Source organism: Amphiprion ocellaris, chromosome 7 (genome assembly GCF_022539595.1).
Source record: "Amphiprion ocellaris isolate individual 3 ecotype Okinawa chromosome 7, ASM2253959v1, whole genome shotgun sequence".
Taxonomy (NCBI): Eukaryota; Metazoa; Chordata; class Actinopteri; family Pomacentridae; genus Amphiprion; species Amphiprion ocellaris.
Window position 1 is genome coordinate 37,844,275 of NC_072772.1, and position 25,769 is coordinate 37,870,043.

At 42.4% G+C, this 25,769-nt stretch overlaps 2 protein-coding genes across 3 annotated transcripts in view; both read right to left on the minus strand.

Annotated features, from left to right (window-relative positions):
• Positions 1-125: 125 nt before the first annotated feature.
• On the minus strand, positions 126-6,828 carry LOC111568842 (zinc finger protein 883-like). Of its 2 annotated transcripts, none has more exons than XM_023270682.3 (6): positions 6,446-6,828; positions 5,869-6,073; positions 4,503-4,777; positions 4,268-4,337; positions 2,924-3,686; positions 126-2,843 (listed from the first exon to the last, which is right to left on the minus strand). In XM_023270682.3, exons 1-6 carry the CDS (start codon positions 6,584-6,586, stop codon positions 2,054-2,056), a joined length of 2,244 nt encoding a protein of 747 aa, XP_023126450.1. In that variant the 5' UTR covers positions 6,587-6,828; the 3' UTR covers positions 126-2,053. The 2 variants fall into 2 exon arrangements, with proteins under 2 accessions (XP_023126450.1, XP_023126451.1); XM_023270683.3 differs by having other exon boundaries at positions 5,869-6,121.
• Positions 6,829-8,161: 1,333 nt separating this feature from the next.
• Positions 8,162-25,769, minus strand: part of nyap2a (neuronal tyrosine-phosphorylated phosphoinositide-3-kinase adaptor 2a) — a 28,782-nt gene continuing 11,174 nt past the window's right edge. Inside the window, exons 2-7 of the mRNA XM_023270697.3 lie at positions 24,725-24,941; positions 21,604-21,917; positions 20,216-21,295; positions 14,802-14,918; positions 14,574-14,686; positions 8,162-11,202 (exon numbers count right to left, since the gene is read on the minus strand). Coding sequence (XP_023126465.1) covers positions 10,981-11,202; positions 14,574-14,686; positions 14,802-14,918; positions 20,216-21,295; positions 21,604-21,917; positions 24,725-24,927 — 2,049 coding nt within the window. The 5' untranslated portion in view covers positions 24,928-24,941 and the 3' untranslated portion in view covers positions 8,162-10,980. The remainder of the gene's footprint in view (positions 11,203-14,573; positions 14,687-14,801; positions 14,919-20,215; positions 21,296-21,603; positions 21,918-24,724; positions 24,942-25,769) is intronic.

The following is a 25,769-nucleotide window of genomic DNA, read 5'->3' on the forward strand; positions in this document are numbered from 1 at the left end:
TCACCGTGCCCTGTCTCATCTGGAGGAACCTGGAGTTTATGTGAGAATCGTGTTGATTTTTCAAACACATTCAACTGCATCCAACCCACCATACTCAAAGACAAGCTCACAGAGATGGGAGTGGATCCTGCTTGTGTTTCTTGGATCATAGATTACCTGACAGGAAGGCCACAGTGTGTCAGGCTGGGGAACTGTGTTTCTGGGACATTAATGAGCAGTACTGGGGCTCCACAACAAACAGTCCTGGCTCTATTCCTGTTCACACTGTATACATCAGACTTCAAATACAGCACTGAGTCCTGCCACATTCAGAAATACCCTGATGACACTGCTATTGTGGCATGTATCAGAAATGGACATGAAGCTTGTTAAAAGAAAACTGTATATCATGTACTGTCACACTCTATCTTAATGTCCTAATCTGTATCTTAATGTGCAAGATGTGCCAGTATTCTTCCACTGAGCTAAGAACGACCATGCTTTTACACACACACACACACACACACACACACACACACACACACACACACACACACACACACACACACACACACACACACACACACACACACACACACACACACACACACACACACACACACACACACACACACACACACACATATCCCATGTTCACACACTCACACACGCACACACACATACGAACGCCCTGTAACTTGAGTATACTATAAATAAAGGGACAAGGAACTGCCTCGGCGCGCTGCTGCTGCAGAGTTGTCTGAGCAGGGTGCCCTTGTACAAGTATATTTCCGTGTCTGGTCTCATCTGTTGGTTCTGATCCTAGGTCCGGGGTGATCATCGCTGGTTTCCCCTGACAAAGATGAATACAGGATCTGATAAGTGCCTTCAGTGACTGGAGTCACAAAAATGCCTGCTACTCAACGCCTCAAAGACAAAGGAAATGATCATAGATTTCCGCAGATCCAAACCCCCTTTTCAGCCAGTGAACACTTATGGCGTGGACATCAAGGCGGTGACATCGTATAAATATTTAGGTGTCTACCTTGATAAGTTGGACTGGTCTAAAAACGTAGACTTCATCTATAAAAAGGGCCAGATCCGACTTTTTATCCTCAGAAGACTTCGATCATTAGACATCTGCAGTAAGATGCTGCAGATGAGATGTTTTATCAGTCTGTGGTAGCAAGTGTTGTTTTATGTTGCAGTCTGCTGGGGAGGCAGTATAAAAAACAAAGATGCAAGGCGTCTGAACAGACTGATTAAAAAAGCTGGCTCTGTGGTTGGAATCAGACTGAACTCATTGGAGGATGAGGTGGAGAGACAGGCACTTAGAAAGATGGAGGCCATCCTGACAAACCTGGATCATCCACTTCACATCTGCCTCAATGAACAACAAAACATCAGTGGACGGCTCCTATCCCTGCTGCAGGACTGAAAGATTCAGAAATTTTTTCTGTTCTGCAGCAATTAGACTATTTAAAAAGTAAACAGATGAGACCAGACAATTAAATTTCCTTTCAGGGATTAATAAAGTTATTGTATTGTATTGTATTGTATGAGAGCTGGGCGGACGGATACGCTGTCAAGAAATAGTTCCACCAAAACTACAAACTGATGTTTGTGTACAAATAATAAACAACATAAAATCATCAATAACACTTGGAATAATCAAAAACACCTGGAATAATCAATAACACCTGGAATAATCAATAACACCTGGAATAATCAATAACATCTGGAATAATCAACAACATCTGGAATAATCTCTAAGCTTAGCATGAAGGCTGGAAAGAAGGGAAACGGCTATCCTGCCGGTCCAAAGTGACAGTGATAAAGGCGTTATTGACTATCCCAGGTGTTCCCATCCCAGGTGCTCCTATCTCAGGTGTTATTGACTATCCCAGGTGTTCCCATCCCAGGTGCTCCTATCCCAGGTGTTATTGACTATCCCAGGTTTTATTGACTATCCCAGGTTTTATTGGCTATCCCAGGTGTTTCTATCCCAGGTGTGCCTATCCCAAGTGTCATTGACTATCCCAGGTGTTACTGACTATCCCAGGTGTTACATGTGTTACTGCTGGGTGAAGTCGTCTGTCCAGGGGAACACGTCTCTCTGTTTCTTGCATTTGCCGGTGGACTCCAGCAAGGTGTGAGCGTCGTCTCCACAGCGGTGCTTCTTGAGCTGCCGGGAGTCGGAGAATCCATGCAGGCAGCGCTGGCAGGAGTACAGCTTGATGCCAGTGTGGATCTGCATGTGGGACTTGAGCTGGTTGGACTGCCTGAAGTTGCGGCTGCACACTGCGCATTGGTAGGGCTTCTCTCCGGTGTGCACCAGCTGGTGGCGGTGGTAGTTCTGCGGCGTCCTGAACTGCTTGCCGCACTGCTGGCAGCGGTGAGGCTTGACTCCGGTGTGCAGCAGCTCATGCTGCTTGAGCTGTGATGCCAGCAGGAAGCCTTTCTGGCAGATGCTGCAGATGTGCGGCCGGTCGCCGCTGTGCTGCCTCAGGTGGTACAGGTACAGGTGTCGCAGGTGGAAGGCCTTCCCGCAGGCGTCGCAGTTGAACTCTTTGTTCTGGGCATGGCTCTTCTCATGCGTCCTCAGCGTGGTGCTGCTGCTGAAACTCTTCAGGCAGGTTTTACAACCGAACGGTTTGACGCCCGTCGACCTGCGGCGGCCCGTCTCGCCGGACTTCCCTCGATCCGGACCGCCATGAACCAGCTGCAGGTGTTTCCGCAGCTGACAGTTGTAGAAGAAGGTCTTCCCACACAGGTCGCACATGAACGGCTTTTCCACGCCGTGGACCAACATGTGGGTCTTCAGAGCCCAGGTACCGGTGAAACCCTCGCCACATTTAGCACACCTGAGGAACACAGAGTGGACAGGGGGTTAGAGAAGCACAGACCCGCATCTGACTCACTGATCTGACTGATCGCTGGTTACCTGAACGGTTTCTCCCCGTTGTGGAGCCTCACATGTCTCTGGAAGTTGTACTTCAGGCCGAAGCTCAGTCCACAGGTCTGGCACATGAAGGGCTTTTCTCCGGAGTGGACCACCCGGTGCTGCAGCAGCCCCATCTTGCACTTGAAGGCCTTGTTGCATTCGCTGCACTTGTAGGGCCGCTCCTCCGAGTGCGACCTCTTGTGGACGCGCAGGTTGCTGGCGGTGGAGAAGTTCTTTCCGCAGGTCTGGCAGGCGTACGGCCGGGCGCCGGTGTGGACAGTCTGGTGCTCTCGGAGGCTCTTCTTCCTGGTGAAGCTCTTCCCGCAGACATCACACATGAAGGGCTTGACTTTGGCGTGCGACACCTCATGGTACCGGAGCGCGCTGGCGGAGGTGAAGGTGCGCTCGCAGGCGTGACACTTCAGCGGCGACTTCTCCAGCCGGTGGGACGCCTGGTGGACTCGCAGCTGCCGCAGCAACCTGAACTTCCTGTCGCATTGGTCGCAGCGCAGCAGGTTGTCGGGGTCATTCTCCTGCGCCTCCCTCAGCTGGTGGCTCAGCTGGTGCTTGTGCAGTGTCTGCGCCCGGTAGAAGCCTTTATCACAGGAGTTGCAGGGGAACGGCTTCAGGTGGCAGGAAACGTGCTTCATCAGCTGGTACTTCTGGTGGAAACCTTTGCTGCAGAGCTCACAGAAGAACCTCTTGTCTTTGTAGAGCTCCCTCCTCCTCCTCCTCTCCTGCTCCTTCTGCTCCTCCCTCAGAGCTGCACATTCAACATGCAGGGTTAGCGTTAGCATCTCCACCGACACAACAGAAAGACACAGAATCTAAATATGAAGGGCGCCATGATGACAGGAGAAAACGGACAGATCTGCTGTTACTTTACTGAAAAACGCTGGTATTTCCAGCAGATGAGGTGAAGAACTTTATAAAGAATAAATCACTGCAGAATTATAATTTAAAAAGCTGAAAGAAGCAGTCTGAAGCTTCCTGATGAGGTGGAACTCCTCCAAACACCAGAAACATCATCCAGATCTTTGAACCATCAAAATGTTTTATTCTTCATCATTCATCACCTTTATTCTCTGCTTTTAGGAACCAAATCTCCAGATTTAACCAGAGTTCAGCTTCATTCCTGCTAAAGTTCAAATCAGACGGAAAATAATCTTAAGCTGAATTCAGAGAATCTCCTGAAGATCAGTTAGACTGAAGTAGAACTCCCTGGAGAACATCTGAACTCCAGACATGGAGTTTACTGATGTTCCCTGAATGCATCAGAACATCAGAACCAGGTGAGACTCTGACTAAAGCTCCCACAAACAGAAATACCGTCACCTGTCTCACCTGTTTGGCTCTCAGTAACCTTCTGATCTTCATGTTTTTCTTTCACATTTTCCATCTTGGTTTCTGCTGCCTGGAAAACACAGTGAGACCCTGTTAGAGCGCCCCCTACTGATCATAACCAATCAAGAGCCAATGATGCCCATCAACAGAAAACCGGTCTGAGCAGGAACTGGGTCAGATCAGAAACCAGCTGCAGGAATGAAGCTCCTGGAAGAAAACCTGCTGAGAGACTTACTGCAGCTTCTTCAGCTGTATCTGCACCTGGAAGCTCAGCCACTGGCCGAGCCACAGGAGGTGGTGTGATGTCAGAGGGCAGGGCGGTGTCCGGTGACGGTTCAGGATCTGTTGTTTCTAGAAACACCTCCGTCTGGATGTCCTGGGGGTGCGGGCTGTTCTGGGCTATGATTGGTGCGTGGAGCGGCGGGCTGATGATGACCATGGGGACCTGAGGACCGTTGGAGCTGAGGATGGTCATGGTGAGATGATGTCCATCTGGAGACGACTGTCCACCTGCAGTCCAAACACAGAGCAGTTCTTGTGAACGTCAGGTTTAATCTGAAACAACCGGAGAACTTTATTTATTCACTTTAAAAATTGATCTGGATGAATTTAACTTCCTGGTTTGGGACAACAACAAATGCAGGTACGTTCTGGAGAACCTGAATCGATCCTCCAATCCTACACTTTCACTGGCTGCAGTTCCAGTGGTTCAGTGGCTAGAACCGTCGCCTCACAGCTAGAAGATCCCTGGTTCCTCCTGGGGTCTTTCTGCATGGAGTCTCCATGTTCTCCTGCTGGGTTCTCCAGGTTCTCTAGGTTCCTCCCACAGTCCAACAACATGCTGAGGTTAATCAGGGATTCTACCTGTGATAGACTGTTTCCTGTCCAGGTGAACATGTGATGCTACCTACCCTGTGTAAGTAATGGATGGCTGCAGCTTAGAGCTTCATGTTTTTTCCCGAGAAGAATCTGATTATTGATGAGATTATTGATGAGATTATTGATGAGATTATCGATCAGATTATTGATGAGATTATTGATCTGATTATTGACCCAGATTATTGATCTGATCGTGGATCTGATTATTGATGAGATTATTGACCCAGATTATTGATCAGATTATTGATCTGGTCGTGGATCTGATTATTGATGAGATTATTGATCCGATTATTGATGAGATTATTGATCCGATTATTGATCTGACTATTGACCAGATTATTGACCAGATTATTGATCTGATCGTGGATCTGATTACTGATGAGATTATTGATCCGATTATTGATGAGATTATTGATCCGATTATTGATCTGATTATTGACCAGATTATTGATCTGATCATGGATCTGATTATTGATGAGATTATTGACCAGATTATTGATCTGATCATGGATCTGATTATTGATCAGATTATTGATCAGATTGTGGATCTGATTATTGATCAGATTATTTGATTATTGATCTGATTATTGACCAGATTATTGATCGAATTGCTGATCTGATCGTGAGTCAGTGACAGGTTTAAACCCACAGCCTTCCCCTGAAGAGTCGGATTAATCTGACTCCAAGTCTCCAGTTTCTGGTCAGACTGAGAATAAGCTCACCTGGAGGTTGGATCTTATAGACCGTCGGTGAGTTCAGAGCCCTGATATTCTTCTGGATCTTTGGTTTTTCAGAATCCAGCCGTTTCAGTTTGTCCTTCAGAGCTTCGTTCTCCGTCACCACCGTCATGTAAAGTTCTCTGAAGACGCTGCAGATCTTCCGAACAGCTTCTCTGGACATCACATCCAACACGGCATTCAGCTGATCCTGAGGAGACAACAGGTGGGATTAACCTGTGGCCACATAAAGGTGAACCTGAGGAGACAAGGGATAACCTGTCGGTAAACTGCCGGTAAACTGTCGGTAACCTGTCGGTAAACACCCGATAACCTGTACGTAAACTGTCGGTAAACTGAACTACAGGTAAATTGTCGGTAAACTGTAGGTAAACTGCAGGTACACTGTAGGCAAACTGCCGATAAACTGTCGGTAAACTGTCGGTAAAGGTAACCTGTCGGTAACCTGTAGGTAAACCGTCAGTAAACTGCCGGTAAACTTTGCGGCGAAGAAGGAAGTGAAGGCAGATTCTCCTCCAGACGTTTCGGTCGGTCCTCCCCTCCACCCGGACCTGGTCCTCACCGTTCTGTCCACGCCGTCGGGCCGCTGCTGTCCGGGCCGCTGTAGGACAAACACGGCGGACTCCACCGCCGCCTCCATGATCAGCTCCGCCTGAGAGGAGAAAATTTTCATGGCCTTCATGTCGTCTTTGTTCCGCTGCATGAAGCAGCGGCTCCGAACCACAGAATACGGGCTGCACCGAGATCCGGAGCCGATCAGAGAGCCGGGCAGAGACCGTCAGAGAGCCGCTGAGTCCCTCCGGATGGTTCTCCGCTGTCATCAAATCAACATGGCGGACTGTTTACTTCCGGGTCACGGCCGCGGACTGACGGTCACACTGAAGCTCTTTAGATTCATCCACCGATCCCGAACCAGAGTCGGTACCGGTCTGTAACACCGGCGGGACCGCGGACCGCTGCTTGAAACGTTTATCACAGCCGTAAATTCAAAGATTTCAATGTTGGTTTCAGAGGCAGCATCGCCCCCTGTGGTCACTTTGTGGAACTGCAGCACACAAGCTGTATTTCCACTGTGTGACCACAGGGGGCGATGCTGAGCTGCTGCAGATGATAGATAGATAGATAGATAGATAGATAGATAGATAGATAGATAGATAGATAGATAGATAGATAGATAGATAGATAGATAGATAGATAGACAGATAGATTAAAGATCAATAGATTGATAGACTATAGATAGATAGATAGATAGATAGATAGATAGATAGATAGATAGATAGATAGATAGATAGATAGATAGATTAAAGATCAATAGATTGATAGACTATAGATAGATAGATAGATAGATAGACAGATAGATAGACAGATAGAGAGACTAAGATAGATAGGCTAAGATAGATAGATAGATAGATAGACTATAGATAGACTCTAGATAGATAGACTATAGATAGATAGATAGATAGATAGATAGATAGATAGATAGATAGACAGACAGACAGATAGATAGATAGATAGATAGATAGATAGATAGATAGATAGATAGATAGATAGATAGATAGATAGATAGATAGATAGATAGATAGATAGATAGATAGATAGATAGATGGAGCTCCATAACCGAGTAGCAGGAATCGTGTACAGGAACATCAGGAACATCTGAACTGAATATAGGCTGGAAGTAAAAAGGTCCAAATGGAAGGTACCTCCCAATGTGGTGGAGAACGACTGAGCTAAGAACCCGTAGGGCTTCCAGAGCCAGACTGACAGCATGGTGGTGGCTAACCAACCAGACGTCACCAGAAGAAGATGGTGGTGATAGAAGTGGTGTTACTGAGAGACAGTAACATCAGAAAGAAAAACATGACAAGCTGGAGGAGTACCAAGAGCTGAAGGAGGAACTGGAGAAGATGTGACGAATAAAGGCAGCAGTGGTGCCAGTGGTGATGGGAGCACTGGGAGCACTGGGAGCAGTGACCCACAAACTGGAGAACATTTGAGGTCTCTATCCAGAAGAGTTCAGTCCTAGAACCAGCCAAGATACTGCAGAATCCTCATAGTCCCAGACCTCTGGTGGAAGACCTGAAGGTGAAACACCCTGAGGGGTGAGGATTGTTTTATATTTGCTGTACAGTCAAAACAAAAATGTGTCTTCTGAACACGTTCGGGTTGTTGATGGTATGATTCAAATATCAGGAAAGACATCGTTCAAAAAGAATAAATAGTTGCTGTCTCAACATGGTTCAGTGAAAGCTTCACGCTTTGATAAAAAACAAGACAGTTTATTAAAAATCTGATTTATTTCCATCATCATGGCCCATAAAGATGAAACACAGTCACAATAATCAGACTGATTCTCTTCTCCTCAGTCAGTAGAAATAAACAAGCTGAACTCATTCACCTGATTCTCAGTGCAAACACATCAACATACTGAAGGAACACCACACCTGTGCACAGGTAAACGTAACAGAACACAGTGATGTGGGGGTTTTTGACACAGAGCCATCATATGGACAGAATAAACAATGACCTGATTGTCACATGACTGATACTCTTCAACAACATCTGCATCAAACCACACTTCATTCATAAGGAACCACTTTGATTTCCTGTTGCAGCGAAACATCACATGACTGTTAGACATCACATGACCGTTACATATCACATGACCGTTGACATCACATGACCGTTATACATCACATGACCATTAGATGTCACAAGATCATTAGATGTCATGGGACCATTAGACGTCATGTGACCATTAGACGTCATATGACTGGTTAAGGCTTTTTTAATCACCTGCAACTATTATTTTTCTATAGACCACAATAATAAAAGTAATATTAATAATAACTTTAGTCATTTTGTGTCTGTCCCTCCCCTCTCTGTGATTGGCTGGTCATTGGAGATGCTGCTGATTTCTCAGGTAAAGTTGAAGCTAACTGAAGGTCAGTTCAGAGCCTGAGGCTAACAGCTGCATTCCAACAGGCTGGAGGTCAAATGTCAGAAGTACCACGATCCTGCATCCAGACATCATGCTTTCTGTAAAGACCAACACTTGTTTCTAACCCAACGTCTGGACGTATGGACTCTGTCTGGGAGTGGATGGAGGACTATCGGTCATTCTGACTTTTGACATCCTTCGTGTCGTCTTTTTCTGGCAGACCGTATATGATGGTGGTGTTTGAGCTGCAGATGATTTCACACAACAGACAGATATCTGAGCAAACAGTCAGACTTTGAGGTGCAACTTTCTGATGAAGCAGTCTGTGGAGAACAGAATTCTGTTCCAAGGACACAGGTTATCTAATGCTGGACGGCAGTGAAGACATTTCTGATGATTTAAACAACATTTGATTGATCTGAACAATCAGAATAATAAGATATAATATAGAATAATACTTTGAATAACGTGAATTATAATTAGCTGTTTATGTGAAGCTTTACAAACTGAAGAAGTGCACTTGGTTTCATGACGAGAATCCTTTTATACAGAATAAAAAGTGAACACAGTCAGTATTGATCACATGATCAGTCTACATATTGATCACATGATCAGTCTACATATTGATCACATGATCAGACTACATATTGATCACATGATCAGACTATATATTGATCACATGATCAGACTGTATTGATCACAGAGTGTGCTAAACTCCATCAAAGTGTGTGTGCATATTGAAACATAAAATCTCTCTGTGGCTTCAAGCTGATTCATATTCATCAGAAATCCCAGAATGCTTTGCTTCAGTCTCAGTTACCTTTTATTTGACATAATGACAATCAACAATCAATACACAGCATTCATCAAGGTACTACTGTCTGCAGATTGCATCACTCATTTCCTGACCCAGAAATACAGACTGTCACATGACCTCCAGGTGAGCCTGACGGCCAATGAGAGGAGACGACTGATCAGCTGCTTCAATCAGCTCGTTTCAAACACTCTGTTCACATCGTTCACATCAACAGGATTCAGATTCAAACACCTGATCTCAGCTGTCACCACCATCACTGCAGCTGGCTGGACAGTGGGTCAAACCAGTCAAACTGGATCAAACTGGATCAAATCAATCAAACTGGATCAAACTGGATCAAAACAGTCATACTGGATCAAACTGGATCAAACCAGAGTCAAACTGGATCAAACTAGAGTCAACTAGATCAAACCAGTCAAACTGGATCAAACCGGAGTCAAACTGGATCAAACTAGAGTCAAACTGGCGTCAAACTGGATCAAACCAGAGTCAAACTGGATCAAACTGGAGTCCAGTCTGTATTTTTGGGACAGTGTGACCAAACCAACAAGCAATCTGCCAAAATATTCTCCCTTTAAAATAGTTCTTTTCATCTTGATAGAAGTGTTTTAAATATAAAAGCTCGTCACGTTCCACTCTTCTTTTACACACAGATGAGCATCACTGATTCTTTTTTAAAATATAAAAACATGTTGAGTGATTTTTATCACAGATGAAAGTTTATAAATTCATTTTCTGCTACACGACTGTCAGACTTTAAAAAAACATCGGAAACTTTTACAGATAGAAAAATAACGAGTAGAAAGACGACGGCAAGCTTTGCTACACCTGGACGACCACGTCTTCCTGCCCTCTGATTGGACAGCAGGACAACACTTGTGAGTGGGTTGTGTTGGTACCTTAGTGAGGAACGATGAAGACTTTTGTGTTGTCCTACTGAAAGGTTGTCTCCATCAGAGGACGGACATGTTGGTGGAGGTTTCAGAAAAGCAGTTTTCAATATTTTAATAAAGTTACAAACAAACTGATTATTAATCAGTCGGACTTGATGAGTCACTAAGACATTAGTTTGTAAAATTTGTTTAATGTTTTATGTATCTTTGACGTAATGTTTGTTTGTTTCAGCTCGTCCCTGTTTTTCTCTGATAGCTTTCATCCAAATGTTTGTTAAAAGCGGACTGTCAGAACGTTTCAGATGAGCTTAATGCAGTAAAATCTCTGGTCTGAACCATAAATTTGCTCTTTAAAGTGAATTTTCTGCTGTAATTGGTTAGCAGTAAAGCATCTGATTGGCTGTCTCATTGCCCTGCAGCGTGTGTAGTGTCTCTTATTGTCGTCTTCAGATGGCGGTGTCCCAGAAGACCGTGGCGGTGTGTCCGGTGGCGGTGGGCGGTGCTGAATATGGCGGCGGCTGCCTCCTCTTCCAGCTGGGCAGGATGGGCATGCTGTCCTGTTTGCACAGATTCTTCTCCGGTCGCTGGCGAGCTTTGATCTCTCGACATAAAACTCTTTTCTTTTCGATCATCTCCATCATGGTGGCATCTCCACAGAGCCACGGCATCTGGAGGTGAAGAACATCATCCCACCTTTCACTCAACGGACACTTACTGCATTTCAGATGATCACTGATCCCAGCTCATCTCCTGAAGCTTTCCTCTGCTAACCATCAGGAAGCTTCTGCAGCTGAGTGGCTTCCTGGTCTCCACACAGGGATCTGTGGACGTTTGGTGTCTCGGTGGAGGTTTTGTGTCTCTTTGTGGTCTTATTGTGTCTTGTGGTGGTTTAGTGTCTCTTTGTGGTCTTATTGTGTTTTGTGGATGTTTTGTGTCTCTTTGTGGTTTAGTGTCTCTTTGTGGTCTTATTGTGTCTTGTGGTGGTTTTGTGTCGCTTTGTGGTCGTATTGTGTCTTGTTGTGGTGGTTTAGTGTCTCTTTGTGGTCTTATTGTGTTTTGTGGACGTTTTGTGTCTCTTTGTGGTCTTACTGTGTCTTGTTGTGGTGGTCTTGTGTCTCTTTGTGGTGGTTTTGTGTCTATACGTAGTTCAGGTCATGTTTGTAAATGAGAACTTGTTCTCAAACATTTATGCCTGGTAAAATAAAGGTCAAATAAAATAAAAATACTTCTTTAAAATTTAGAATAAAACAATCTTGTGGTAAATGACATGTCTGGCATGTGATTGGTTGTTACTGTGATGTAGGAGGGACCTTTCTCATGGTGTCAGGACAAGAAGTATTCTCACCTGTACAGGTGAAGACTGGTCATGTGTCAGACAGATGGACAGACAGACAGACAAACAGACAGATGGACAGACAGACGTACAAACAGACAGACAGACAGACTGACAGCTGGACAGACAGATGGACAAACAGACAGATGGATAAAGAGACAGACGGACAAACAGACAGACAGACAGATGGACAGACAGACGGACAGACAGACGGACAGACGGACAGACGGACAGACAGACAGACAGACAGACAAGCAGACAGACAGACGGACGGATGGACAGACAGACAAGCAGACAGACAGATGGACAGACAGACAGACAAGCAGACAGACAGACAGATGGATGGATGGAAAGACAGACAAGCAGACAGACAGACGGACAGACAGACAAACGGATAAAGAGACAGACGAACAAACAGACAGACAGACAGATGGACAGACAGACAGACGGACAAACGGACAAACAGACAGACAGACAGATAAAGAGACAGACAGAAAGACAGACAGACAGACAGACAGACAGACAGACAGACAAGCAGACAGACAGATGGACAGACAGACAGACAGATGGACAGACGGACAGACAGACAGATGGAGGATAGCAGAAAGTTTATTTATTTATTATTATTATTATTTTTAAATTTAAAGCATGATGACTGCATCACTGAAAGTCTCCTGACACATTCAGACAGAATAATGTGAACAATCAGTCACAGACTGGGATTTTTATAAAGTTCAACAAACAGGTGATGAAGAAATGAAGGTCAGTTTGTTGTAGACATGTGGAATCACACAAGACCTGTATGTTAGTGGGAGGAGCTACATGTAGTGGGAGGGGCTACATGTTAATGTGAGGAGCTACATGCTAATGGGAGGGCTACATGTTGGTGGGAGGAGCTACAATGTTAGCGGGAGGAGCTACACGTTAGAGGGAGGGGCTACATGTTAGTGGGAAGAGCTAGGGTTAGGGTTAGGGTTAGTTTAATGTTAGTTTAATGTTTGTTCAATGTTAGTTTAATGTTGGTTTTATGATAGTGTAATGTTAGTTTAATGTTAGTGTAAAGTTACTTTAATTTTAGTGTAATGTTAGTTTCATGATAGTGTAATGCTAGTTTAATGCTTGTTTAATGTTAGTTTCATGATAGTGTAATGCTAGTTTAATGTTTGTTCAATGTTAGTTTCATGATAGTGTAGTGCTAGTTTAATGTTTGTTTAATGTTAGTTTAATGTTAGTGTAATGTTAGTTTTATGATTGTGTAATATTAGTTTAATGTTAGTTTAATGTTAGTGTAATGTTAGTTTTATGACAGTGTAATGTTAGTTAAAGGTTTGTTCAATGTTAGTTTCACGATAGTGTAATGCTACTTTAATGATAGTGTAATGTTAGTTTTATGATAGTGTAATGTTAGTTTAATGACAGTTTTATGATAGTGTAATTGTTCTGTTTATGTTGTAATTGTTAGAACTGTCTGCTGTGAAGTCATTTAAGTTTATTCATAGTCATTTGTCGCCATCTAGTGGCAGAAGTTTGCAAATCATTTTGTCTGTTTCTGGTTAGTGACATCATCATTCTCCGACAAGCTTTGCTGTGAATCAGAGCATGAGGCTCAGCTTCTGTTAAGTCTTGATAAGTGAACATATAAAAACGTTAAATACCTTCCAGTGTTTCAAGGTAGCTTTGAAGGCATCGTCGGTGAGTTTTAAGTTACAGATATGGACTTTGGAACTAATAAATACTACATAATTTTAACATGAATGTCATAAGCCATATTGTGTTTAATTTGAGTTAGGCTAGCTATCTCTGGCATACATTTATGTTGTATTCTGAATGTGCTGTATTTTATGTTACAGTTTTACCCTACTTCTTTGGACCATAAAGAGTTGAACCAAGTCAAGCATCTGCGTGGTTTATTGAAGAGGAGTTATCTTGCTGTTTACCTTGGCAAGGCGTTAGGGGGGAACAGTACAGTAATGTTAGTTTAATGATAGTGTAATGTTAGTTTAATGATAGTTTTATGATAGTGTAATGTTAGTTTAATGATAGTGTAATGTTAGTTTAATGTTAGTTTTATGATAGTGTAATGTTAGTTTAATGCTAGTTTAATGATAGTGTAATGTTAGTTTAATGATAGTGTAATGTAAGTTTAATGATAGTGTAATGTTAGTTTAATGATAGTTTAATGATAGTGTAATGTTAGTTTTATGATAGTGTAATGTTAGTTTAATGTTAATTTAATGATAGTGTAATGTTAGTTTAATGATAGTGTAATGATAGTTTAATGATAGTGTAATGTTAGTTTAATGATAATGTAATGTTAGTTTAATGATTGTCTAATGTTAGTGTAACATTAGCAGCAGCATTAGAAGATGTTATCAGTAGTGAATCTACAGGACGTTATCATTTCACCATTTGTTTACCATCACATATTCAGACTCTTCATGTCAGTGATAGAAGTTTATACTGCAATAAAATACAAAATATTTAACACCAAGTATTTGACTTCAAACTAAACTTACAAAAGCGTAGAGAAGCTTTAAAGCTTTAAAGTTTCAGCTGACGAAGCTTCTGGAATGTGTTTAATGTTCTGTTGTTCAGGAGAATTCAGTCCTGTGTGAAAGAATCTAAATAAAACTGTTATTATCTTCATAAGAACTTGAGACAGATGAGGACACATGCAGATCAACAGGTGCGCTACAGGTGTTGTACCTGGCTGAGGACCGGATAATGCGGCTCGTGCAGGTGACGTTGTGGAGTCCCACCTGGTGAAGGAACTCCTGATGTCGACGCGGAACGGCCAAGTTTACACGCAGACTTTGATTCTGCCGATAAAATCATTTTCCGTCAGTACATTTATTCTGTCAGACTGGAGGTGATGAACATTCTCCTCTAACGACCTCCACTGCTTCTCTGTGTTTAGTGCTGCTGCGGACTCACCTCCTCCTGACAGCATCATGGTGGGACTGACGGACGACCTTCCCATCCTGCTGGACACCGGACTGGACTGTCCATCTCTGTCTTTGCTGCTGTGTCGGGGCAGAGACTTGCAGTCTCCTGCAGAGACACAATGAGACAGACACAGCAACAGCATGACAACGCATCACGTCCTCAGGAAAAGACAAGGAACCGTTAACCTCTGAGAGCGAACTTTAGAGAAAGACTAGAACCTGCAGAATTGAGACAAACATGAAGCTTCATAAAGAATGTGTCCAAGAAGATGAAGCATGAAGAGACTTAAAGAGCTAAAGTGATTAGAATGACTGGAAACCATCTTTGAAGCATCTGAGGGTGTCTGCAGCAAGAAACACTCACTTCCTGTCAAACCGGATCCCAATCTGAAGCATCAAACCAACATCATATCTATGGACATAATATCTATGTATATAATATCTACTGATATAATGTATATGGATATAACATCTATGGATATAATATCTGATATAACATCTATGGACATATATATCTATGTATATAATATGTACTGATTTAATGTATATGGATATAACAACTATGGATATATATATATATATATATATATATATATATATATATATATATATATATACATACATATATATATATATATACATATATATATATATATATAATGTATGATATAACATCTATGGATATAAAACCTATGGATATAAAATCTATGGATATAACATCTATGGATATAAAATCTATGGACATATATATCTATGTATATAATATCCATGGATTGCATTCAGGAGGGACCGTCCATAATAACACTCTGTAATATAATCCGGATGCATCCGTGTCTCTGACTGAAACTTTCATTTAAAGAGATCAAACTCACAGTTGAACAGCTCTCAGATCAGGATAGGGCCGAGTGTTTCCCATCATGCACTGGGGTCTGAACACTCCTGAGGCTGTCAGCAGAGAGTTAGAGGAAGTCACAATCGAATCAGACAAAGCTCTAACTGGATCAGATGAGTTCTCTGGAACACCAGCTGTTCTCTGGTCATGTGATGCACGTTCTCATGGTCTGAGCTTCCTGTGGATGTTCTACCAGATCTAGACAGCTTCACCTCCTTCATCACATTCAGAGGTTTAGATAAAACCCTGAAGGGCTGTGAGTTGAGCTTCCTCAGAGGACAGAATTGATTCTGAAATGTTAAAGCTCTCAACTGTTCTGAACTAGATTCCTTCATAAAATCTCACATTTTGTTCCATCTTCAGTTTTTTTAAATCTCCGATCAGACAGAACAAAATGACTGGTGAAGACATTAAAAGACAAATGTGTGGAGTTTTAACCAGCTGCTGTCACTGTGAGAACATTTAAAGCTCTTATTTCAATAAATAATGTTCAGTCGGATGGCTGACTGACAGTCGTCACCATGGCAACACCGTTTCCATGGAGACAACATGAAGTGATGATAATCTTCCTTTACAGAGCTGCAGTCCTCCATCTCTCCCTTCATCAGGACATTTAACCAAACAGCGTTTAAAAAAGGAGATAAATGACAAGAAAAACCAGAAACGAGAGAATTTAGAGAAACAACAGGAGACAGCCTGATGCAACAAAACACAGCAGAAAAAAGAAAAACAGCTTTCTCTATATCTGAACTTTCAACAAATACATCTTCCTCTTGTATTTATTGTAGATGTTCTTAAACCATCACTTTGGTTTAGCTGTTCGTTATGGTGCATAATTAAAGGGGGACACTGAACAAATTACACCCTCATTACTGGAGACATTCATTTGGTAATAATTCTAGTAAAACCCACTTCCAGAATCCAACCAAAAACAGTCAGAAACAGGGCTCAGGTAATGACCAGAGAATTCTACAATCTGTTCTGGAGGTCAGAACCAGTAGCCAATCCAAACAGGCAGAGGTACAAAACCATCAAAGATAAAACACAGAAAACAGGCTGGTCAGTGGTGCTAAACCAAAGAACCAGATAAAACCGGATGAAGGCGAATGGCATTATAAAAGCTAGCTAAACCAAGACAACTAACTCCTTAAACACCGTAGCAACAGCCACAACCAAGAAAAGAGACGAAACAATCAAGGGCCTCAAAACACATAGGACAGACATTAACTCCTACACCAAGATAAACAGCTGCTAACTGAAGCTAGCATCTTCATTCAGATACAGATAGCCTTCACACTAACAGCTGCTAACTGAAGCTAACCCTTACATCCACACTAGTACCATCTCCACTAAGTCTACCGAAGCCACACATTACACTAAAGAGTTGTTTCTTCACTATGTTGACAGCAGCTAGCTGAAATTACAATAAACACCAACACAGACAAACACAAGAGGCTCCAGGGTGAACCAGTCACATTAAATCCCAGCCGCCACCGACTGAGAGGTTGGTTGAGGATTTCTATTCTCCAGGACCGATGGTGGCTGCAGCTGGTTGGATGAAGGTGAAGGGAAGTGGGTGGTGGCTCAGTCAGATGGTCAGGAGGACTTCGGCTCCAGGCTAATCAGCTGAGATGACCTGAAGATGGGATTCTGGAGCAGACTCTCCAGCCGACCACAGCTGGGCCTATGCAGTCCCTCTCTCTAGACCAGGGGTGAACAACCTTTTTTGTCCCAAGATGTACTTTTCAAGTAGCCAACCTCCCGACATCTACCAGTCCAGTGTCAACATCGCAAACCCACACATCGTTTCCAGCCTGCAATAACTAACCTAACAACACTTTTTCTAGTTGTCACACAACCACTAGACACCACAACACAAACCCTACCTCTCTTACAGACACAGTGTTGTTTGGTGAGTTCCTCTGGCTGCATCATCATCAATAAAACAAACAAACACATTAAGAATTGTGTCCATGCTCTGGCTAGTGGCTTCGTCATATTCAATGAAAACACATTGTTTTAGCTTTTGAGAAATTCTTTTCTTAAATGCTGGTGCTATGCCAGATGTATTTATGGAACCAGCATGCTGATTTGACACGAACAGTTTTGACAAAGCATTTTTATATTCAGCCAACAGATTAACTAGTGGCTGAGATCTGGTAAACAAGTTGTATTCTGCAATGAACGAGCACACGCATGCTTTTAAATCACCAATCTGGTCGGTCTGATGTCAGCACCTCAGCGGTGACTGTTGCTGCTGGTAAATTAGTTGTAGGTTTCAGAGGTCAACAGCTCTGTGGGTCTGACTCCTGGCTGACTAACCTTTCTGCTGCTGGTTGCTACAGGAGTTTTTATTAGCAGATGGTCCAGAAGCATCCGGTTCCTTCATTTTTCTGCTCCAGCAACCAAAGGGCTGCAGTCTCTGTTTAACTCTTCCAACCAGAATTGAATTGAATTGCCATTTATTTTTACCCCACCAAGGAACGCGGCAGAGTTATGTGACAATCGATGTACGTTCGTCTTTCCATCTATTTGTCTGTGCACAAAATTACTCAAAAAAAAAACAGACCAACGGATTTAGATGAAATTTTCAGGGAAGGTCAGAAATGACACAAGGACCAAGTGGTTAGATTTTGCCAGTGATGCAGCTTATAGTCTGGATCCACGGATTGGTTACAGATTTCTGTATCATTGCCAGATAGCATGGCGTCACTGTAACCATGACAACAAGTGAACACTACGTCAGCTGACTGCTGACAATCACATGATTGCGATCCTACTACAAATCCACCGCTGTGGACTTATCAGTAGGAAATTATCCAATGACTGAGCAGCCTTGGAAGAGTACTGCTCTCTGAGTGCCATACGGACTCAACTGCTGCTGGATCTCAATGTCTTTCTAAGACCCGCTCCCACTTCACTCCCATTGGAGACTGGTATTAGTTTGGTTGAGAGCAAAAGCTGCGTTCCCCTCATTCCATTGGTAGATGAACTCGATTGGCAATGTAATCCTATCTTTTTTTTTTTTTTTTTTTTTTGAGCCAAATGCCAGCGCCACACCTCAGGATTCCGGCATGGTGCCTGAATACTTTAAGCCATGAAAACATACAGTTACACATAAAAAAAATTTTTTTTAAAAGTTTTTACAAAACTCTTGCGGTCGACTTGGGATCAGTCCACCAGTAGACCGCGATCGTCCTGCTCTAGACTAAGACCCCAAAAGTCCACCACAGAAGCAAGACAGCACATCATCATCAGTTTCATAATCAGCATAATCTTTCATGGTTTTAGACTGACTGTATAAAAAGCCATCAAACTGAAATTCAGCATTCCAGGAGCATTTAGCAGCTAACATGTGAAACTATGACTTAATCAGAACCGGACCTCCTTCCTTCTCATGTCTGCAGCAGAACCAGAACTACCATGTTACGCAGATGACACAAAATTCTATTTGTCTATGAAGCCAGATGAAATTAATCAGATACCCAAACTCCAAGCATGTCTTAAGGACACCAAAGCCTGGATGACCTGTAATTTTCTTCTTTTAAATCCAGACTGATTTTATTGTATTTGGCCCTAGCCACCTCAGAAATGCACCATCTAACCAGACAGTTCCTCTGGATGGTGTTACCTTAGCCTCATGTTCTACTATAAAGAACCTTGGAGTTATTGTTAACCAGGTATGTTCTTTAACTTCCATACAACAGGTCTGTAGGACAGCCTTATTTCACCACATGAGGAACATCTGGTCTCAGAGTGATGCTGAAGAACTAGTCCATACATGTAGAACTTCTAGGCTGGACTACTGTAGTTCCTGATGATCAGGATGTCCCAGTTATTCTCCTAAAAACCTCCAGCTGATCCTAAATGCTGCAGCAGAGTTCTGACAGGAACCAGGAAAAGAGATCAGAGTTCTCCTGTTAGCTTCTTTTCATGGCTCCCTGTAAAATCCAGGATAGAATCTAAAATCCTTCTTGTAACATCTAAACTCTTAATGAGTTGAAATGAACTGAATGATGGTTCAGTGTGTTCAGGTTGGGATCAACTGAGGCTGTGCAGCTTTATTCCATCATCAGGGTTGATTTACCAAGTGACCAGTAGAAACCCAGCAGGATCAAATCACACCAAGGCTCCTGCTGTCAAGTATTCAGCAGGATATGTGACAAACTATTATAAAAACCTACCCAGCAGCCAAGAAAGCCATGAGACATCATATAACAAGTCAAGCAGAAATTCATTTCATCTGTTTGTAGCTATCCCATTGTTGTTACCAGAACAATGTGTCATCAGTGCAGCACTGATAGACACAGCTGTAGTGCTAGTGTAGTACTGGATGGTATCTGCTCCTCCTGCCTCCTCAGCCTTTCTTCATCACCTGTCTGTCTGATGTAACACTAGTATAAAGCTAATATAACGGTGGTGTAGTTCTGGAGTAATACTGATGCAGTAGGGTTAGTAGTGACATCATACCTTCATGTAATACTGATTCAGTAGGGTTAGTAGTGACATACCTTCACCCTCCTTGCTCTTCCTTCCTCCTGACACTCTCTTCATCACCTGTCTGCCTGATGTAAACAGGTTGTTGAGTTCTTCCAATGGGCTCGTTGGAGTCTGTGACCTCATCGACATGTTCTGCATGGAGCCGTGGGTAGAGGAGGAGTTACTGAGCTTAGCTCCACCCTCACCAGCCCTATGTGAGGATGATGAGGATGACGATGAAGAGCGAGGCATGCTTCCTCCTGCTACCAGAGTATCGTAGGGCGGTGGTCTCTTCAGGCTCAGAGGAGTCAGGGAGCGACCCATGCTGACTGGAGACGGACAAGCTGATTGGCTGCGGGGGTAACCATGGCCGCTGTGGGTGGAGCTAGATGACTTGTAGATGTTGGAAGGAAGAGGTGGTGCTGATGAGCGACCAGAAGATGTGATGGTGTGGGCGGAGGGTGGATCCCGATCCCGGTCTCGATCTCGATCACGGTTCCGGTCCCGGTCTTGATCTCGATCCCGTTCTTTGCGGTGATGAGTGGAGGTCTGTGGGTGTTCGACACCACCTGACTTGCTGTAGGACACATTTTCTAACATGGGGAGGCGGGTTACGTCTAAGGGGGTGAGGGGGGACTCGTCTGAGTTGGGGGAGCACTGAGCGGGGGCGGCAGGGAAGACGAGCAGTGGTGGACGGTGAGTCAGGAGGTTGGGGAAAGGTGGAGGGATGTCGCAGAGGGAGCCACGGGAGGACCATGCGTCAGGATACATGATGGCAGACTGAGCGTCCTGTAGGAAGTCCTCCAGTATTGGATACTTCATCTCCTCATACACTGATTCACTCTGCTCGTCCTCACCAGCCTTCTGACCTTTCAGCTCTCGCATAATGTTTCCCACCATTTCGATGTAAACTGGCTCCTCATCATCCGTGTCTCTAGATGCTGGACTCTGACTTTGGGATGAAGTTTTGTCCCATCGCAAGGAAGACTTCTTGTTGCTGTGGTTGCGGATGTAAGACTCGTCAAAGGAGGTGCTAAGCTGAGTGTTGGGGTTCCTCTTGGGTTTTGGTGGCGGCCTCTTCTTGGAGTCCTCGGTGTGGAAATGGCATTGAGCTGCAGACAGACAGATGGTCATGTTAGAACCTGAAGCAGATGTATTACTACCTCCATAACTCTCTGCTACAACCTCCAGGCCAAATTAAAATCATGCTTCAGGTCCCGTGTTCAAAATAATAATAATCAATCAGCAGATAGAAAACGTCTAAATATTCTCAGTGTCACCACTTTACACAGTTCACCAGTTATTCTCAAAAAAAAAGAAAAGACTTTGGCTGTGTATTCCTGGCAGTCTCGGCTGTTTATAAAGAAACATGGCAGACTTTCAACATTTCTCTATTAAATACAAGTGGACTTGCTCCCACCTTCTGCCTGCTCAGGTGTCTCTTTGGTCTCTTGGTGGTCTCTCTTGGTGAGTCCAGAGCTTCCGTCCACCGTCTCAGAGCTGCTGCTGAGTTTGGTGTTGGGGTCTCGTTTGGGTTTGGGTGGGGGTTGTTTGCGGTTGTGGTTGGAGTCATCGTCTCCTCCACCCACAGAGTGCAGGGACTGGGACCGGACAGTGAAGCCCTGGTTAGGAGGGGGCAGGCGGTCCTGTGGTGCCGGCATCGTCATGAAACCCATCCTGAAATGTTTCCCAGAGTATGCCCCATCTGTTGCCATGGCAACGTCTTCACCAATCCTGGACAGACCGACAGAAAGTCATGTTAAAACTCTTACAGTATGATCATCCTGTAATGCAACACTTTATAAACCCCTATAGAAACTACATAAAATCACGGCTGAGTTTGAGAATGTTATCCTGATGGAACTGTGTGATTTCTGTTCATTTTTGCTGCTACCAGTTTTTATATTCTACGTGAGTTATAAGGTCTTTTAATCCTTTTGTCTTGCAGCTGTGCAAAGAAAATAAAATTATTCTATTCTAAAATATACACAAACTTCACAAGGAAAAATATAAAAATGCCGAGTATGATTCTGGAGCAGGCCATGTTTAACATGTTTAATTAAATCACAGCACATACTGTATAAGCATATGATAAATCTTAGGTTCGTCTGGTAAATTCCATTTTCAGCAGTACAACATTGCTGAACATACTGTAGGATGACAATTTAAAAAGATGAAGCAGTGATATATTTAATTACAGATCTCACTTCTGTCAGTTTACGGGACCTGTAATTCTTTAATGGTGGTATATATTGCATGTTGTAGGGCTTTACTGTTGGTAGTTATGGCATTTTGTGGGGCTTTACTGTTGGTAATTATAGCATGTTGTAGGGCTTTAATGTCGGTATATATTGCATATTGTAAGGCTTTAATGTTGGTATGTATTACATGTTGTAAGGCTTTAATGTTGGTATATATTACATGTTGTAAGGCTTTAATGTTGGTATATATTGCATGCTTTAGGGCTTTACTGTTGGTAAATATTGCATGTTGTAGGGTTTTAATGTTGGTATTTATGACATGTAGGGCTTTACTGTTGGTATATATTACATGTTGTAGGGCTTTAATGTTGGTAAATATTGCATGTTGTAAGGCTTTAATGTTGGTATTTATTGCATGTTGTAGTGCTTTAATGTTGGTATATATTGCATGTTGTAGGGCTTTACTGTTGGTATATATTACATGTTGTAGGGCTTTAATGTAGGTAAATATTGCATGTTGTAGGGCTTTAATGTTGGCATTTATTGCATGTTGTAGGGCTTTACTGTTGGTATATGTTACATGTTGTAGGGCTTTAATGTTGGTAAATATTGCATGTTGTAGGGCTTTAATGTTGGCATTTATTGCATGTTGTAAGGCTTTAATGTTGGTATATATTACATGTTGTAGGGCTTTAATGTTGGTATGTATTGCATGTTGTAGGGCTTTAATGTTGGTATGTATTGCATGTTGTAGGGCTTTACTGTTGGTATATATTACATGTTGTAGGGCTTTAATGTTGGCATTTATTGCATGTTGTAAGGCTTTAATGTTGGTATATATTACATGTTGTAAGGCTTTAATGTTGGTATGTATTACATGTTGTAAGGCTTTAATGTTGGTATATATTACATGTTGTCGGGCTTTAATGTTGGTATGTATTGCATGTTGTAGGGCTTTAATGTTGGTATGTATTACATGCTGTAAGGTTTTAATGTTGGTATATATTACATGTTGTAAGGCTTTAATGTTGGTATGTATAACATGTAAGGCTTTAATGTTGGTATATATTACATGTTGTAGGGCTTTAATGTTGGTATGTATTGCATGTTGTAAGGCTTTAATGTTGGTATATATTGCATGCTGTAGGGCTTTAATGTTGGTATGTATTGCATGCTGTAGGGCTTTAATGTTGGTATGTATTGCATGTTGTAAGGCTTTAATGTTGGTATATATTACATGTTGTAAGGCTTTAATGTTGGTATATATTGGATGCTGTAGGGCTTTAATGTTGGTATGTATTGCATGTTGTAAGGCTTTAATGTTGGTATATATTAAATGTTGTAAGGCTTTAATGTTGGTATGTATTACATGTTGTAAGGCTTTAATGTTGGTATATATTACATGTTGTAGGGCTTTAATGTTGGTATGTATAACATGTAAGGCTTTAATGTTGGTATATAGCATGCTGTAGGGCTTTAATGTTGGTATATATTACATGTTGTCGGGCTTTAATGTTGGTATGTATTGCATGTTGTAGGGCTTTAATGTTGGTATGTATTACATGCTGTAAGGTTTTAATGTTGGTATATATTACATGTTGTAAGGCTTTAATGTTGGTATGTATAACATGTAAGGCTTTAATGTTGGTATATATTACATGTTGTAGGGCTTTAATGTTGGTATGTATTGCATGTTGTAAGGCTTTAATGTTGGTATATATTGCATGCTGTAGGGCTTTAATGTTGGTATGTATTGCATGCTGTAGGGCTTTAATGTTGGTATGTATTGCATGTTGTAAGGCTTTAATGTTGGTATATATTACATGTTGTAAGGCTTTAATGTTGGTATATATTGCATGCTGTAGGGCTTTAATGTTGGTATGTATTGCATGTTGTAAGGCTTTAATGTTGGTATATATTAAATGTTGTAAGGCTTTAATGTTGGTATGTATTACATGTTGTAAGGCTTTAATGTTGGTATATATTACATGTTGTCGGGCTTTAATGTTGGTATGTATAACATGTAAGGCTTTAATGTTGGTATATAGCATGCTGTAGGGCTTCAATGTTGGTATATATTACATGTTGTAAGGCTTTAATGTTGGTATATATTACATGTTGTAGGGCTTTAATGTTGGTATGTATTACATGTTGTAAGGCTTTAATGTTGGTAAATATTACATGTTGTAGGGCTTTAATGTTGGTATATATTACATGTTGTAAGGCTTTAATGTTGGTATATATTGCATGTTGCAGGGCTTTAATGTTGGTATGTATTACATGTTGTAAGGCTTTAATATTGGTATGTATTGCATGTTGTAGGGCTTTAATGCTTCCTACCTTTTGATGGCTTCCTCCTGCCGTCTCTTCTTCTGGTGTTTTTCCTGCAGGTAGGTCCAGTTGGTCTGGTTGCGAATGCGGTCGCTCTCTCTGGCGATGTCAGAAGCATTCTGGATCACCAAACCATCGTATGTTCGAAGGCCGCTGTCCTCCACATACTGGAAAAACCTCCTGAAGGAAGACGCCTCCTCCTGTGACATCATGACTCCCCAAAGACCTGAGAGGTGCACCAGAGTGGACCAGATCACAGAAGGTCGCAGAGTTAGTCTGAACCTGCTACAGTCTGAGAATCTTCTCAGAGTTTATGTTTAACCATTAACAAAATAAAGCCCTAAAATCAGGCGAGGTTAAAACAAGTGTGGACAAACTCCTGGTGCTGAGGGTCGCTGTTGAATACTGTAGAATATAATATAATAGAATAGAATAGTACTACAGTAATAGTAATACTGCGATCTACTACCAGAATGGTTCCCTTAAAGGTTCCTGACATGTTTTTCAGGATCAAACTAATATAATGGTGGCATTTCACAATAAAAGCCCTGTTAGTACATGAGGTGTTTGTGCTCAGTGAGTTTATGGAGTTAATAATAACATAATACAATAAATTCAGGAGGACAAACTGTGGCTTTGTGCTAAAATATGAAAATAAAACTGAAAAGAGAGGAAATTAGAAAATAAAGACTCCCTGTAAGATCCAGGATAGAATCTAAAATCCTTCTTCTAACATCTAACTCTTCATGAGCAGCTCCATCATGTCTTAAAGACCTGATTGTTCCAGATGATCCGATCAGAACCCGTCCCTCTCAGACTGCAGCTTTACTGCTGGTTCCACAGGTTCCAGAAGCAGAACCTTCAGTTATCAGCTCCCAGTTTGGGTTCTAGAAGCAGACAGCTTCTCTACTTTAAGATCAGGATCAGATCAGTTGAACTGAATGATAGTTCAGTGTGTTTGGGTTGGGATCAACTGAGACTGTGCAGCTTTATTCCACCATCAGGGTTGATTTACCAAGTGACCAGCAGAAACCCAGCAGGATCAAATGACACC